Here is a 16,980-nt window from a genome sequence, read left to right as displayed (position 1 = left end):
CTAACAAAATGGCCAGTGCAATCTTTATCATATTGGATAATAAGGATAAGGATAATGATAATAGATGACGTGCTGAACCCTTACATGAGCTTTGCACGTCATCTCATTTCTGGGGCATGATAATATCATAAAATTTCAGCCACAAGAAGTACTGGTGTGGTAGCCACCTGCCTCCATCAGATCCCATCGTTGGTGTTGTTTTCAATGTTGGGGGCCTTGCCCAATAGCAGGGTAACAAACTAGAGTGTGTGCAAAACAGGGCAGCTGAGATGGGAAAAGATCTGAAAACCAAGTCTCATGGGAGAAGATGAAGAGAGTTGACAGTCCAGAGGTGGCACAACCTGGTAGTGTGAGAGGGAGGAGAAATAAAAAACTTGGGCTCTGACTACCTGCCCTTAAATCTGTGTACTTCCGCTTGTAAGTTGTGAACTTTGGGCAAGTTACTTAACCTCCTCTGTGCCTCAGTTTCCCCAGTGTAAAAAGAGGATAGTCATAGTAACTAACTTACAGGATTATTATGAAGATAATAAATGAGATGTGTATAAAATTGTGTGTGGTAGATGGCAGTGCTGAATACATGTGCACAATGGTGATCTTCATCATCATCATCATCTATCTGGAGGGTGGCCTATGGAGGAGGAAGGAGGGTCATTCTGTATGGGTTCAGAAGGGAGAGCAGGACCAACCAGTGGAAACAAGAGTGAGAGAGAATCCAGATCAACATAAAGAGACCTCTCAAATTATCAGAACTTTCCAGTGAAAAAATGAGTTCGCAGTTACCAGAGTTGCTCACTGTATGCCATCTCGTAGTTGGGGAAACAAGATAACATAATGTAAGAACTGCAAAGAAATCAGGAGGTGAGTCACTATGAATGGCAACAAGTCTTCTAGTCCTCCTCTGTTGATAAGTCTCTGGAAGTTTGGGTTTGTATGTAACCTCAGAGATAGTGGGTTTTTATTGTATGCGTTTGATTTTTCTTTCTCACAATAAACAACATAAAGACCATGTACTTTGTAGTCAAATCCCCCAACTTTGAATCCCTGCTCTGTTATTTATTAGCTGTGCAAGCTTGGATAACTTAGCTCAACTCTCTGGGTCCAGTGTTTGCTTCTGTAAGTGAAATAAACTACCTACTATCTGAGGAACAAGGATCAGAGCTGATATTTCTTGCTGTGTTGGTAAGCACGATGCCAAAGTGGGCTGACTTTATAGACATGTGAGGTGAAAATTCAAGCCTTCTGGCTTTTCGTACCTGGTGGGGACTGCAAGTTGTGGAGATTGGATAAAGAAACTCTGCTCCTTCAGCAAACACATATGCCAAAATTGCATTTATGATACAGATACAGGAGACAGGCAGATTCTGAAAGCCTTCCAAAGGTTAAAGTCTTGTGCTTCTCACAGAGAGATAAAATAGGAGGGGGTAAAATGAAAATTTTCTGGCCAGGCGTGGTGGCTCACTCCTGTAATCCCAGCACTTTAGGAGGCTGAGGTGGGCAGATCAACAGGTCAGGAGATCGAGACCATCCTGGCCAACGCAGTGAAACCCCGTCTCTACTAAAAATACAAAAACTAGCCGGACGTGGTGGTGGGTGCCTGCAATCCCAGCTACTCGGGAGGCTGAGGCAGGAGAATCGCTTGAAACCGGAAAGTGGAGGTTGCAGTGAGCCGAGATTGTACCACTGCACTCCAGCCTGGGTGACAGAGCGAGACTCCATCTCAAAAAAAAAAAGAAAGAAAATTTTCTGTCATTTGTTATGTTCTGAATTTTCTGTCATTTGTGAGGTTCTGAATTCGGTTCCACTAAATCTTCTAATGGTTAGGAAAGGGCAAGATTGATGATAATGAGATTAGACTGGAGAACAGTTTGACAATTGACTTGAGAACCAGCCCTAAAGCACTTCTAGACCTAAAGATGACCCTGGAGTCTTGTGCTGTCTTCCCCGGAGCTGACCAGGACTGGATCTCTCATCTCACCGCAGTGCTCAAAGCATTAAGTCTGAGCGACTTTGCCCATGATTTCTCTTCTGACAGTGGCAGGGTGGTGGCTGAGGACCTGTCACATCCTTTAAGAGAGTACCCACCCCACACACACACATGCACGCACACACACACAGAGCACCTTGGGTTGTGACACACGGAGGACACTAACAGATGGCCTTTTCTCTCTGTCCTCCAGTGTGATGGGGTTGGGGTGGACCTGAGCAACATCTTCCTGGAAGGCATTGCCATTCTCAACATTCCCAGCATGTACGGAGGCACCAATCTCTGGGGAGAAAACAAGAAGAACCGGGCTGTGATCCGGGAAAGCAGGAAGGGTGTCACTGACCCCAAAGAACTGAAATTCTGCGTTCAAGGTAAGCCAGGAATGAGGATAATTGTTTTAGGTCAATGCCCAGTGGTAGCAGCCCTCAGGTGGGTGTCAGCGGGCTTCGTAAGGCCCCACAGCCAAGCAAGGACTCCGTGCTCTACGGATACGCTGACTCGTCATCCGATGTTGCAAAATTTACAACTTAATCCAGAAGACAAAAATTCACAATAAGGGTGACAGTCAGTTGTCAAGCTGTGGGGCTCCATGAGGTTCAGAGTCAAATGCTGCCAATGTCAAGGTTACCAGGGTTCTCCAATAGCTAAATCCAATAGTCAGTTCCTAACCCTCATCTTGCCACAGCTGTCAGTGGCATGTGACCCAGCTGATCACTCCCTCTTCCTGGAAACGCTTGGTCCACTTGGCTTCTAGGACTTGACTTGCTCATGGTTTTCCTCCCCCCTCACTGGTCACTCCTTCTCGGTCTCATTTCTCTCTGACCTCTTGATGCTGGAGGATCCCCAGGCAGGGTCCTTGACCCTCTTCTCTTCACTGTCTGTGCTTAATCCCTTGATCACCTCATCCAGTCATGACACTTTATTTAAATACCATGTGCTTACTCATGATGCCTCCAGCCTGTCTCCAGCTTTCCCTGAGCTCCAGGCTCCTATGTCCAGCAGCCTGTGTCGTACTTCCCTTGTGTGTTTAGCAGACACCTCAAACTTGGTATGTCCAATGCAGAGCTCTGCCGTCCCTCCCCCAAACCTTCTCCACACCCCACAGCCTTCTTTCTCTCCGTTGGTAACTCCAGCCTTCCCATCACTAGAGCCAAAATGCTTGGCATCATCCTTGACTCCCCTTTTTATCTCACATCTCACAGCCAGTCCATCAGAAAATCTGTTAGCTCTACTTTTTAAAAACATCCAGGATTCAACCACCTCTCACCACCTGCATTCCTGCCATCTTGATCTGAGCCACCATCCTCTGTCCCCTGGATTACTGCAAAGCTTCCTCACTGGGTTCCTTGCTTCTATCTCACTGCCCTAGGTAGCCTATTCTCACCACCACATCAGAGCAGTCAGGTTATGACACTCCTCTTCTCAAAATCCTGCAGTGGCTTGGAGAAAAAGCCAAAGATCACGTGTCCTGGAGGGCCCCGTATGTTTTGGCCTCCCATTACCTACCAGACCTCCTCTTCTGCCACTCTCTCCATTGCTCAATCTGCCTCCGGCACTCTGGTTCCTCCAACACAGCAGGCTGCTCCCATGAACCAACTATTCTTTCTGTCTGGAACAACTGGGTAGTATGCTTTAGAGGCCACCAGCTGGGCCTTCCACTTTTAACTCACCAGAATACAAACACAGCTTTCTGAGAATGTCCTTAAAACCACCTCTACCCCAGCCCCAAAAGTAGCCATTTTCCACCAGTGATCCAAATGGAGAGATTCAATCAAAGCTCCTGGCAGCTGATTCCCCCTGTGGGCTCACGGGTCCTCACAGGTCCTCAATGAACAGGTGAGCTGGAGGAGAAAGCCAGGTGTAAGAGCACTGGCAGAAACACCATATCAGCAGGCAGGGGACCAAATTCTAGTCCAAGTCCTGCTACTAACCTATTTTTGGCACCCCAGTTTTCTTTACTGTAAAAGCAGTATCTTGTATCAAAGTTTTGATAGGTGGATGGATGGGGTTGAACCAGAACCTTGGTTCTTAAACCAGCTGCTTGTTGAAAATGAAGATTTGTGGACCTCAGCCTAGATCTACCTAATCAATCTCTGTGCTGGTTCCTGGGAATCTCAATTTTAATGAGCTCCCCAGATGACTCTGATGGGCTGCCAGGTTTGAGCAGCATTGCTACAGGCAAATGCCCGCAGTCTCTCCCATGCCTGGCATTCCATGGCTGTGTGTCTGTGTGCTTTGATGTCCCGGGCTGTTAGTGCTAAGGTGGGCTGTGATCCCACCACTAGAAGAAAACAAAACTCCACTGACATGGAGGCGGGGGTTGGGGAAGTTATTCTCTTGTTTCACACCCATCTATTTGACAATCAGATTGTTATATTCCAGGCCAGGTCATCAGGAGACATCATCTCCACACCTCTGTCCTTTAAGAGAGGATTCAGGAATTGTTGACCTCTTTTTCTTTTTTTTTTTTTTTTGAGACAGAGTCTCACTCTGTCACCCAGGCTAGAGTGCAGTGGCACATGTTGGCTCACTGCAACCTCCTCCTCCCAAGTTCAAGTGATTCTCATGCCTCAGCCTCCCATGTAGCTGGGATTACAGGCGTGCTCCATCACGTCCGGCTACTTTTTTCTATTTTTAATAGAGATGGGGTTTCTTCATGTTGACCAGGCTGGTCTCAAACTCCTGCCCTCAGGTGATCCACCCGCCTCGGCCTCCCAAAGTGCTGGAATTACAGGTGTGAACCACCATGCCCGGCCTCTGTTGACCTCTTAAGTCCCCTTTATTTCACACAGTAAACTTTTCAGTGTATAAAGCTGAATAATGTGTTCCTCCTTCCTCCCTTGGCAGGGGAAGTTGTGGGTGCTAACGGAGGGTAGGGGAAGCATTGAAGGTTGTATCAAGTTCCTGAAAATTTTCCTACCCTGGTGCTCCTATCTCAACCCCCACTGTGGTATCTAGCTCCCTCAGAGCAGAGAAGGGAATGAGCAGAGCCGAATCCCCACCACCACCCTCCCCCCTGCCCACTCCCCACTTCGACTCTCCACCACCCTAGGGCTGGGGGAAGCTCTTGATGAGATCATGTGCTGATCAAGGATAACCTTCATCTTCCCCTTACATGTCTGACCTTACATCTTCCCCTTCTTCAAGCAAGACCAAAGTGTCTGCTGATTGCTTTTGACTATCATGTACAGGAACTCTCTTCCCCAAATCCCCCTTTCTCACCCCTACAATGTGCTTTCAGAGCTAGAAGTGAAACCACTTCCTGTTCTTTAGATGAGAACATCAGCTGATCAGAGTGGGGCACTGACTTCTGGGCTTTGCAGAGATGCCAGCACTGAGCTTTCTTCTTGAAAGGGCTATGATCTCATGTAAGTTGAGTTGTTAATGGGAAAAGCTAAAGAGGTAACGTATTTTAGTGAAAAACCATTAGCCTGGGAGTCAGAAGACTGGAGTTCCAGTCCAGACTCTGCCTATCGCTAGTGTGTGACTTGAGGCAAGTCCTTTCCCCGTCTTGGGTCTCAGTTTTCTGTATCTGTAAAATAAGCAAGTCTGACAATTATATTTTAAGATTCCTTACAGTTCTGCAAAATTAAGGCATAGTCAGATTTTGGTCTATGTGGACTCTTTCCTGGACGGAATGGTATTCAAATTTCTCCCTTCTCTCAGTGTACTTTGTCCCGGGATTTATAGGCTAGTGGCTGAGGAGGCAGAGAGCTCTGTCTGCAGCCTCTTCATGTGTTGCGATTCTTACCTCTTTGGCAGTTTCGTTGGAGTTGGAGGACAGAGAGAAATCAGAACGCAGTAGGAGGGAATGAGTTTATCATAGGAAATGGAAGAGGAAATGATGATGGGAGGGGTTGCTGTCAAATCTCTCTCATCAGGCCAGGCGCAGTGGCTCACACCTGTAATCCCAGCACTTTGGGAGGCCGAGGCAGGCGAATCACTTGAGGTCAGGAGTTTGAGACCAGCCTGACCAAAATGGTGAAACCCCATCTCTACTAAAAATACAAAAATTAGCCAAGCGTGGTAGCACATGCCTGTAATCCCAGCTACCAGGGAGGCTGAGGCAGGAGAATTGCTTGAACCCAAGGGGCGGAGGTTGCAGTGAGCTGAGATCACACCACTGCACTCCATCAAAGATTAGTCTTTCTCCTGGAAAAACAATCCGAGTAAGAAGGTCATTCAAGATTAGCATGGACTGGGTTCTATAGAAACATTGTCTGATAAGAAAGCAATAAGGGGTATTGGGAAAAGCCCCATGCTTACAGTTAGATAATCTGGGTTTAAATTTTGCCTTTATGCTTCTAGTTTTATAGATCTTGGGAAATTACCCAACCACCCTGAGTCTCAGCTTCCTCATCTGTAAAACTGGCATAATAATGCATGGCTTATTAGGAAGATGATGGATGTGAAAGTGCCTGGAACATAGTATAATAAGCTCAAACCTAAAAAAAAAAAATGTCCCTAAGCCTATAATTCTATTTTGTGTTGGAGAACGCCAGTTGATTCACATTTGAAGTTCTTGTCCTAAGCATTACTATCCGCCTGCACTACCACTAAGAAAGAGCAGAGCTCAGCTGGGCATGGTGGCTCACGCCTGTAATCCCAGCACTTTGGGAGGCCGAGGCAGGTGGATCACCAGAGGTTGGGAGTTCGAGACCAGCCTGACCAACGTGGAGAAACCCCATCTCTACTAAAAATACAAAATTAGCCAGGTGTGGTGGCGCATGCCTGTAATCCCAGCTACTCGGGAGGCTGAGGCAGGACAATCGCTTGAACCTGGAAGGCAGAGGTTGCAGTGAGCTGAGATTGTACCATTGCACTCCAGCCTGGGCAACAAGAGCGAAACTTCATCTCAAAAAAAAAAAAAAAAGAAAAAAAAGAAAGAGTAGAGCTCCTGCCAAACTCCAGCCCAGCCTTTGTCGTAGCACATTAAATTTATATTACCAATTGTACCTACTATCTCCTTTCCTAGACCTTCCAGATTCCAAGGATGGAGGCTGGGTGTTATTAATCTTTGTATCCCCAGTGCCTGGCCTCAAGTAGTTACCCCGCCCCCCAAAAAAAGGTTATTAGCTACATGAGAATCATATGGAATTTGCTATTTTTTAGTTTTTGTAACAACAATAAGAATACTGAGAAACAGTCTCTTGTATTTCTATTTCATTTTGGCTTGCAAATAATTTCGCATGTATTAACTTAGTGTAATCCTAACCAGAAACCCATGAACAAGGTTATACCCAGCCTCCTCCATATCCCTATTTCATAGTTGGGGAAAATCAAAGGCCCAGAGAAAGGGTAAGTGGTGGCATCAGAACCAAGATTCAAGCCCATGACTCTTAGCCTAGCCCAAGTGGCTAGTGTTTGGAAAATGTGTTAGGGAGCCTACTGTGTGTCTTGCATCAGCCACGCACTCAGGAAATAGGAAGTATTTAGACCCAGTCTGAGGAAAGGCTCCACAACTACTTGTTGAAATTCTGCTCCCTCTGCAAGGCCTACCTAATGGCCATTTCCCTGCTGGAAGCGAGCCCAGCCTGTGAATTCCCTGAGCACTTAATTTTGCCTTCTATCTCATCAGTACGCTGATCAGAAGTCGGCCTGTGTCACGGGCATGTGTGTTCTCATCATATGTTTTCCCTGCCATTACCTGGAAAATGAGGATCAAGTGTTCTTTATCTTTGTGTCCCCTTCAAAGCCTCCCACCCTGCCTGGCTCACATGTGTTCTACAGAAACGTTTGTTGGAAGAGGGGAGAGAGGGGAAGGGATCTTGCCTCCAGTTTGCCAGTGGGCAGTAGATTCTGGTGCAGGACAGGAACAGGTACTTAGTGAAAAATCTTTAGAAAAAAAAAAAATCTTAGAGTTACATGTGAGTATTTGTGAGGCTGAGAATTTAATTTCATGGAGCTATTATAAACTCATTTGATAAGTAAGACATGCTGGCCATTTTCAAATAGGTAATTCAAATATAGCTTAGAGGACTTGCAATTGAGAGAGGGTAGAGTAGGGACTCACCATTGAACTAGAATTCAGAAGACCCAGAGCTTCTCACCACCAGCCATGGATTAGATGAGTCACTGGACATCTCCAGCCTCCATTTCAACGCTTACAAGATGGAAAACAAGTATGGTCTCCCTCCCTCAGCCTTGTTTTGAGGTTTAAATGAGATCATCCATGTAGGGACTGAGCAGAGTGCCTGGAACTTGGTGAGCCCTTGGTCAGCAGTAATCAGAATTATTGTTAGGTGTGGGGGAAGGTATTTAGACTATTATAAGAAAAGGGCCAAATTTAGAATTTCACTCTTTTGACTACGGCTCCAGGATTTGATCTATTATCTTTAAATTGCCTGTGGCTGTAGCAACCTGTAATTCTAGGGTTATATATTGGCTCTGTGCCTACACATGTTTGGCTGTTGCTGCGCATGTGGAGTTCCACCTGAGCTGGCTGTCCAGTGAAGCAAGGGGAAGGGGACGGTGCCCAGTCTTGGATCCTGGGGAAGCACCAAGGGCATGGCACAAGGCTGGGTCGGTCCCCCTGGGGTTGAGGAGCAAAGTCCTGGGGAGCTATGCCATTGTTTCTCTGTGGTCCCAGCCTAAAATATAAATGCAGAGGCTTCCTGCATATTTCCTCAGACTCTTCACTAATCCTCATGCCTGCTCCTATCCAGCCTTCAGTCTCAAGCCAGAAGTGGTCTTGAGCCTGTGTTATCCACACCTGGCCCCTCTGGCTGTCTGATATTAAAGCAACTTTCCTCTCAGTGATTTCTTGGACAATCCTATTTGAACTGCAAATGGTGTGTCCTAGAAAATGTTTTATTTTATTTTACTTTTTTGAGAGGTAGTTTCTCTCTTTTTGCCCAGACTGGAGTGCAATGGTGCAGTCTCGGCTCACTGCAACCTCTGCCTCCAAGGTTCAAGTGATTCTCCTGCCTCAGCCTCCCAAGTAGCTGGGATTACAGGTGCCCGCCACCATGCCTGGCTAATTTTTGTATTTTTAGTAAAGACTAGGTTTCGCCATGTTGGCCAGACTGGCTTCGAACTCCTGACCTCAGGTGATCCGCCCGCCTCGGCCTCCAAAAGTGCTGGGATTACAGCTGTGAGCCACCACACCCAGCTACTAGAGAAGGTTATAAATTGGTAGCACAAAATCTCCCCAGGATCTCACTAGATAATACTTTTTGCAATTCTTGGTAAACAAAGACAGGGAGACAGATACCCTCGGTAGTGTTCACTTTGAGTCATTTTCCCAGCAGTGGGGACAGGCTTCCTGTCAGTTTATTCAACACATACTTACAAAGCCCCCAACAAGTGCCAGGCACCATGGTACAATGGTGAACAAAACCAAAAACAAACATAGTCTTTATAGCCATTGGGAGTGGGGGAGCCAGCCAGGCCTCAATAAAATAATCCCATAAACAGGCATATAATTAGGAACTATGCTAAGTGCTAAGAATTGCTTAGCTACCCAGAGCCCAGGCAAGGCCAGCAAGCCAGTGTGTAGCTCATAGGCATGCCTGTGGCCTCACTAGCCTAGCACTCAAACCAACTGAGCAGAGCAGGCACAAGCACTCTTCAGGCAAATACGTGCAGTCATCAGATCTGCCCTCCTAGATGTGGACACTTTACCTGGGAAGCGCAATACCTTGGCTCTGCTACTTTGCAAGCACATATGGTTCAATCTGTCTGTGCACTGTGCCCATGTGGATTCTCACTAATTGTATGGACTATGCCCTGAATCCCAAAGCAAGGGAATGGGATGCCATTCCGCCATCTCAGATTCATACTCCCAGGTGAGGAACTAGAGATCAGCTGAGACACCAAAATAATTGTGAGCATGAGTTCACTGTTTCTCATGGCTTTCTTTTCACCTTTATGAAGCCATACCAGAATGTGGCCTCAGGGGTTCAGGAGCTGTCCAGGTCTGTAGATTCCCAATTTTCCTGTTCAGTGGAGATTTGACAGTCATAGTGAGAAATGATCAGCCACCACTCTTCCGAGTTTAGAGAAAATAAAAATGTTCCTTAAAAGTTTGCATTTAACAGAGATCCTCTCTGGCCCAGGTCTCTCCTGTGGGCTGAGACAGAGCAAGGCAGGTGACCCCTAGGGAGCCCCAGAAGTACTATGGGTGTGTGCATTGGGACTCTTCTCAGCTCTGGGGAGTAACCATGGCAACATACGTGTCATTCCTATTCAACATTTGCAGGCCTACAGAGACGCTGTTTTGCTTTTCATAGGAAATCACAGCTTTGTCATTTAGTCCTTCAAGCAGCCCACATTGAAATCAACATGCCCCAAACTAGTCATTATCTTCCCCATCTTTACACATCCTTCCCCCTCCTAAAAACACTGCCTCCTCCTCCCCGTACCCATGTTCCCTGCCTTGTTGATGTCTCACCTGTTGCCCAAGCTGGAGACCCAGAGTCATGTGTTTCCCTTCACGGCTGGCTTGAGGAACTCTCATATAATTATTTATTTACATGGTGTTTCTCCCATCAGACTGTGAGGCCCTCAGAGGCCCCAGATGTCATAATCCTTTCTATATCCCTGTGCCTGGCAGAGTCTCGGAGGCCTCAAAAGGGCATGTTAATATTGGTTGACCAAATGCACCCAGTCAGGGGCACATGGAGCAGTGAGTTAGGGAATTGTTTTTGAATTGGTCTCTCAGCAAGAGTGAATTTGTGTGAGTGATGCTGGCACGTGCTGTGCCAGGGCCCCTCTGCCAGCATCCGCCTGTACTAGAGCTCAGGAGGTCAGCCTCCAATTCTCACTCTTCTCTCCTCTCAGGCCCTTTTCTATTCCCAACTGACTCTACATCAGAAAGTAGCTGTGGTCTGTTTCCACAGACCTCTCATGGCATCTGGCAGGATCTGACTTGCTAGACTCTGCCGGGTTAAGCCAGGTATGTTTTTGCAGCTTCCAAATGCAGGCCATTCAACGTGGTTCTCAGATGCCTATTTCTATAGAAACTATGATGTTGTCTACATAATACTGAAATCCCAGAATCACAGGCTGCCTAGGAATGTAGATATTATTTTGTTCCCTGGATAAGGAAATGTAGATATTATTTTGTTCCCTGGATAAGGAAAGTGAGTACCAGCAAGGTGAAGTGGCTTGCCCTTAGCCAAACTCAGATAGAAATGCAGATCTTTTGGCTCACACAGACCAATCCTCAGTCCTCTACAGTAGGGGTTGGCAAACCTTCTCTGTAAAGGGCCATGTAGTAACTATTAAAATAATTAGGCTAGGTGCATTATACAGTCTCCGATGCAACTACTCAGCTCTGTCCACTTAGCATGAAAACCACCATAGGCAATATTTAAATGAACGGGCATGGCTGTGTTCTGATAAAACTTTATTTACAAAAGCAAACAGCAGGCTGGATTTGATCCTCAAACCATGGTTAGTCAATCCCTGCACTAGAACGCCATGTGGTCCATGAACCAGGAGCCTTGGCCTTGAAGCATGGGTGTGTGTCAGAAGTGCAGACTCTCAAGTCCCACTGCAGGCCTGCTGAAGCAGAATCTGCATTTCAACAAGATCTGCTGGCGATCTCACGTACACTGAAGTTTTTGAGAAGCACTGCACTGGTAGGTCTGGTTTCTCCTCCAAAGAATATCAAGAATAAATTTTATAAATTAGAAAAAGGAAGCCCAGGGAGGTTAACTGACCTATCAAAGGTCACACTAATTGGTGCATCTGGTACTGGACCCAAGTCTTAGTATTCCAAACGTACAATTCTTTCTACAAACCCCAGAGTAACCGCCCCAACCCGACCCCAGCCTCCCAGTTTCTGGCTGGTCATGACCCAACTCAAATTCACTGGAAATTCAAGTGAAGCAATCATTCACTCTTTCTCAGCTGACGTCTGAATGAAGAAGACTCTGACTCCAGCTGTGTCTCCTCCCCTCTCCCACTCCCTTCTCCAAGACCTGGGAGGGCCTGGCGAGGTGGAAATGTGCCTCAGGAGGCTGCTCAGCATCTGCAGAGGAAAAACTTGCTCACACAGGTTCGAGCTGGAGTTGAACTCCAACTTAATTCCTGCCTCAGGAGGTTTGCTGCTCAAAATAGAACCACAGAGCCAAGGAACATTTCACTTTTCACATACAGAAGAAAATTCTAGGCTAGGCTCTTTGGCAAGACTAGACACCTTAGTTTTTCCTTCTTGCACTTGCCCATCTTGACCCCCAGATTGGTCTCTGTTCCCCTGCAGAATTCATAGACCATTTCATACTGAGCACCACCTAAGATCCATCCCACAGCAAAACTCCATCCTGGCCACATGCTGTGCACAGCCTGAATGTTGGTATTCTCTGTGGTCTGTTTCTATTTGGTGCAAGAAGTGTTTTTCTTAGTGAGTTGGGCTTCCGTAACAGAATACCATGGACTGTGTGGCTTAAACAACAGAAATTGATCTCTCACAGTTCTGGAGGCTGGGAAGTCCAAGATCAAGCCACAAGCACTCTTGGTTCCTGGTGAGAGTCGTCTTCCTGGTTTGCGGATGGATGCTTCTTGCTGTATCCTCATGCGGAGAGATCATCTCTCTCAGTCTCTTCTTATAAAGGAACTAATCACATTCACAAGGACTCCACCCTCATAATATGATTATGTTCCTAAGGGCCTACCTCCAAATACCATCATATTGGAAATTAGGGCTTCAACATGTGAATATGGGGCGAGGGGAACACAAACATTCAGTCCATAGCAGTGTTTAGTCTTCTTAATCAGCAAATATGTGTTGGGCTATTATTTATTGAATACGTACTTATGGGACAAAGCCATTGCATAATTATTTAATCCACTTTATGTCTCAGGACACTGAAGCTCAGTGGGATTAAGTGACTGGGTCAAAATCACACAGATAACACACGATAGAGCCTGGACTCAAACCTGTCTTCAAGTATCTAAGGTGCTCCAAGTCTGCAGAGGAGGGGACAAGAGTACAATATGGTCCACGCCTGAAGTAGTTGACAATCTACTATCTACATGTAAGAAATATCTGTAGAACAATCGTGTTAATATTGGCATAATAAGCAAGCACCATGGAGTGGAAGAGATGAGTTTGTAAGAGTGTGGGAGGCAAGGAGGTCTCCCCTTCAGAATATGTGCCCCAGCTGCCCAGCACCATGCAATGCACCTAGTAGGTGATCAACAAATGTTTGATGAACAAATGAATGAACAAGATGAAATGCATGTGTGTTAGTCCTGGGAGCTCGAAAAGATTTGAAAAGACAGTGAGTAACAGAAAGGCAACATGGACTGGGCACTGAAACCCAGAAGTAGCAAAGACCGGGAGATGGAGACCGTTCATGGAGTTTGAACATGATCCTTTGAATAATAAGAAGAGATGAAGGTTTTTCAGCCAGGAGCAATAGGATCTGAGAGTCATGTGCAGTTTGGATGAGAAGGAAGGGAAAGAACCTGGCGGTAACAAGGCCAGTGAGGAGACTAATGCAGAATGTGGGCTTATGGCTCCAAGGCCTCAAATTGAGAGTCAGCAACCCAAAGGGGAAGAATGGACAAAGCCAACAGTAAGTAAGGGGTGGACAGAGGACACTGTCACACAGGTGATTCGTCCCTCCCCACAAACCAGCCAGCAGGACCCCTGCTCCTTCTCCCAACAAGCTCAGCCTCTTCCTGCTGCCTCCACACCCAAACCTCTCTCCATCACCAGGGGCTTCTGTTAGCAGAGCAGAGGCATCAGCAGGGACCTTTGCCCCTTTGCACCTCCAGCGTGAGGCCAGCGCCCATCTCTTTTCATCTTCAGGTCTATTCATCCAGCATGTGTTAAGCACTTACTTGGATCTAGCACTAGATGCCAGAAATATTTCACATTCATCGTCTCATTTTAATCCCCTACAACACCCCTGAGGAATACTTTATAGATTAGAAAAACAAGGCCCAGGGAGGGTTAATTGACCTATCCAAGACTGTGTTAGCTGGTGGATCTGGGACTAGAGCCCAAATCCTAGTATTCCAAACATAGGATTCTTTCCACACACACCCAACACCCTCCCACACCTCCCCCATTCTGGCCAACACTGACCCAACCACCAGAAAAAGCCCTCCCTGTCATGACTCTCCTCCAACTTTGCCTTTCTGGAGAATCTGAGATGATCTTAGTGAATGTGATTAGTTCCCTTATAAGATCTTTCTAAGATGATCTCTCAATAGTAGGTGCTGTAGGCAGCCTGTTGAGCTGTGATTAGTTTGGCCAGTGCAGATCTCTGGAATGTACCTTATATATGCCATGCCTGAGAATCAGGATTGAGTTAAGCTGGAAAATCTTACCAGTAATTGATTTATTTTATTACATACAGTGTACCCGGAATAAGATTCCTGAGCTCAGTGGGTAAAGTAATGCCAGATAATATACCAACTAGCATTTTACCTTCAAGCCAAAGAATTCAGCATTCCATTTAATAAGATCATGTAGCCAAGGCTTCCCTGAGAGGAGATGAGAAGAGGCTCACCCCCACCCAAGCTCACCTCCCTGCCTTCGGATACCCTGTCACTGCAAGGTACTTTGTCTCTGCCTTGCGTCCTTTCAAATGAGCTTATTTTTTGAATCGGGCCTTGGTTTGAATTCCAGCTTTACGGTATGCCAGCTATCTGATATTAGGCAAGTTCCTTAGCCTCTGAGCCTGAAGGGTTTGTTGTTGTTGTTTTTATGTTGGGATAGTAGTTTTTAATGGAGTTGCCACAAAGATTGAAAGAAAAACCTTTGTTGGATGCATAGTTTCCAACATTTTTCTCCAATTCTGTAAGCTATCGGTTAACTCTGTTGGTCATTTCTTTTGCTGTGCAGAAGCTCTTCAGTTTAATTAGATCCCATGTGTCGATTCTTGCTTCTGTCCTTTGTAAAGCTCTAGGCTGCGGAGTCTGTGCCCAGCACTGGACCTCACTGGGACCACCAGATCAAGAATTCCATAGCTCTGCTGAACTGTTCCCAGGCCTTAAAGGACATCCCCACCCTTGGCTTCTCTTAGAGGCAGGCTCATGTCAGACCCTTGCTTCAGAGCCATTGGGACATCCCCCACCACACAGCTCTGCCGGCGCACTGCGTCCGCCTCTGAAGCACCTGACCCTCATGCACAGAGCTTTCAAAGTCCACCTCCCGCAACATACAGCGCCTTCATCGGAGCCCTGGAGAATCCCAGAAGATAAAGCCACACAGAATGGAGCACACATTTTTCCCACCCCACCCACCACACAAGCAGGTTTTCAGGAACCGACAACAATGGCCATTGTGTGCAGGCGCTCACACTTTCTCTTGCCTCAGTGTAGGGCTGTACTGAATGCTCTGTCTTCTGCACAGTGTGAGGACAGGTGAGGTCTCCTACCCGTCTGCCCTTGACTCAGCCCATTAGGAAATCCAACCTCCATCTTGGCTGGAAAAGCACAAATAGACCTCAGGGATAGAATGCCTCCACCCTCAACTGGGGGAAACTGAGGCCCTGAGGAGGGAAATGATTTTCCCAGGTCACACAAGTAGACAGAGCCGGAACAGACACCACAATTCCAGTCCTGCCTGCTGGGCCCACACGTTGCTTCTCCCTCAGGCTCTGCAGGCCCTCTCCTCCTCAGAAGGCAGTGGTTCTCCCTGCTTCTCCTTCCTAACCCTTCCCAGTGAGATTATCCAGACTCAAAGGCCACTCGATGCCCTCTGGCCACTTGAATGCTTTGATGGGGCTTTACAGAGCCCTGACAGTAGCAGAAACCCACAAGCCAGTGTGACAAGGGCATGGCACAAAGGAGCGGGGTACCCAACTGGCCTAAGAGTATCCAACCCATGCCTTAAAGGTGTCTAGAACCTGCTCTGCTCCCACCTTGCTCAGCCCAGGAACAAGAGAAGGCAACCTGGATGGTTGTGGGATTGCATCACACACACACACACACACACACACACACACACACACACACACACACAGCCGCAGGGAAAGGAGGGGAGTTCATTTTCAAATAAAAGGGTGAGCTTCCTCCCTGTTTTGCGGTAAAAAGAAAAAAAAGGAATAAAGATGCTTCACTTGCCAGAGGGGCAAGTCACCCTAAATTCTCAAGGTCGTAATATCTCTGCTCTTTACCATCTCTCTGCCTTTCTCTTTCTCAGAATCCTCCCCCCACCTTCTCCTTTTTTTCACTTATCCTTCCCCTCCCTCCCTCTCATCGCCTTCCTCTTCCTCCATAACTTTCTCTAAGTTACATTAATTACCGTCTACAGAAGGCCATGCACTTACTGTGTAGCAAAGATGGAACTTCTTGAGTACATCCCTTTTTAAAGAAACATAAAATCGCAGTAAGAGCAAGTGTTTCTTGAGGGCCTTCTGTGTGCTGCTCTGATCCCATCCTATTCATACAAGCTACTTGAGAGCATCCCTTCTAAACTTCGAGACAACCCTGCCAGTGACTTATTGTATCTATTAATACATTTTCCAGATAAAAGGCAGACTCGGAAAAGTTAAGAGTCTTCTCCCAAGTGACAGGATCAGACCCAACTCTGTCCGAAGCTCGTGCTGTTTCACAACCTGTCACGGGGGTACATTCTCTGTGCTGGTTCATGGAAGACCGAGGAATAAGCCCTCTGCCTTTCTCCTCATGACAGGGTCAGTTTCTCTGGGGAAATCATTAATCACAGAGTATTCTTCAGCTTAGTTATGGTTGGGATGCCTGAAGGCCTGGTGCTTTGAGAGGCCAGGCGGGAACATGGGGGATGAAGATGGACCAGTTAGAGCTTTCCTTCCTTACTCACTCGTTTGTTCCTGGGAAACCCCAGTCCCCTTCCCCTGCAGAAGATCAGGAAACAGTCTTTAGGGATTCTTTCCATTTCTCCACCCCTAGGCTTTTTTCAGGCTACATTGCCTTTGAACTGCGCTTTGAAGCTCTTTCGCCAGGAGCAGTGTTTCATCTGTGCAGACCAGTCCAACTGGGAGGCTCAGAGGAGCTGAGCAGTGCCCAGCTTTGTTGGGCTTTGAGTGCCCGACCCACCAAGGACACATGCCCAT

At 46.8% G+C, this 16,980-nt stretch overlaps 1 protein-coding gene across 2 annotated transcripts in view; it reads left to right on the top strand.

The window, feature by feature from the left end:
* Positions 1 to 16,980, top strand: part of DGKG (diacylglycerol kinase gamma) — a 213,117-nt gene that overhangs the window by 170,098 nt on the left and 26,039 nt on the right. For both annotated transcript variants that reach the window (XM_063722379.1, XM_024245332.3), the window contains one exon: positions 2,178 to 2,355. In XM_063722379.1, coding sequence (XP_063578449.1) covers positions 2,178 to 2,355 — 178 coding nt within the window. The remainder of the gene's footprint in view (positions 1 to 2,177; positions 2,356 to 16,980) is intronic.

The sequence above is a fragment of the Pongo abelii genome, chromosome 2 (genome assembly GCF_028885655.2).
Source record: "Pongo abelii isolate AG06213 chromosome 2, NHGRI_mPonAbe1-v2.0_pri, whole genome shotgun sequence".
NCBI classification, from domain to species: domain Eukaryota; kingdom Metazoa; phylum Chordata; class Mammalia; order Primates; family Hominidae; genus Pongo; species Pongo abelii.
Note: the sequence above shows the minus strand (reverse complement) of the source record. Positions and strands in the feature narration are given on the sequence as shown.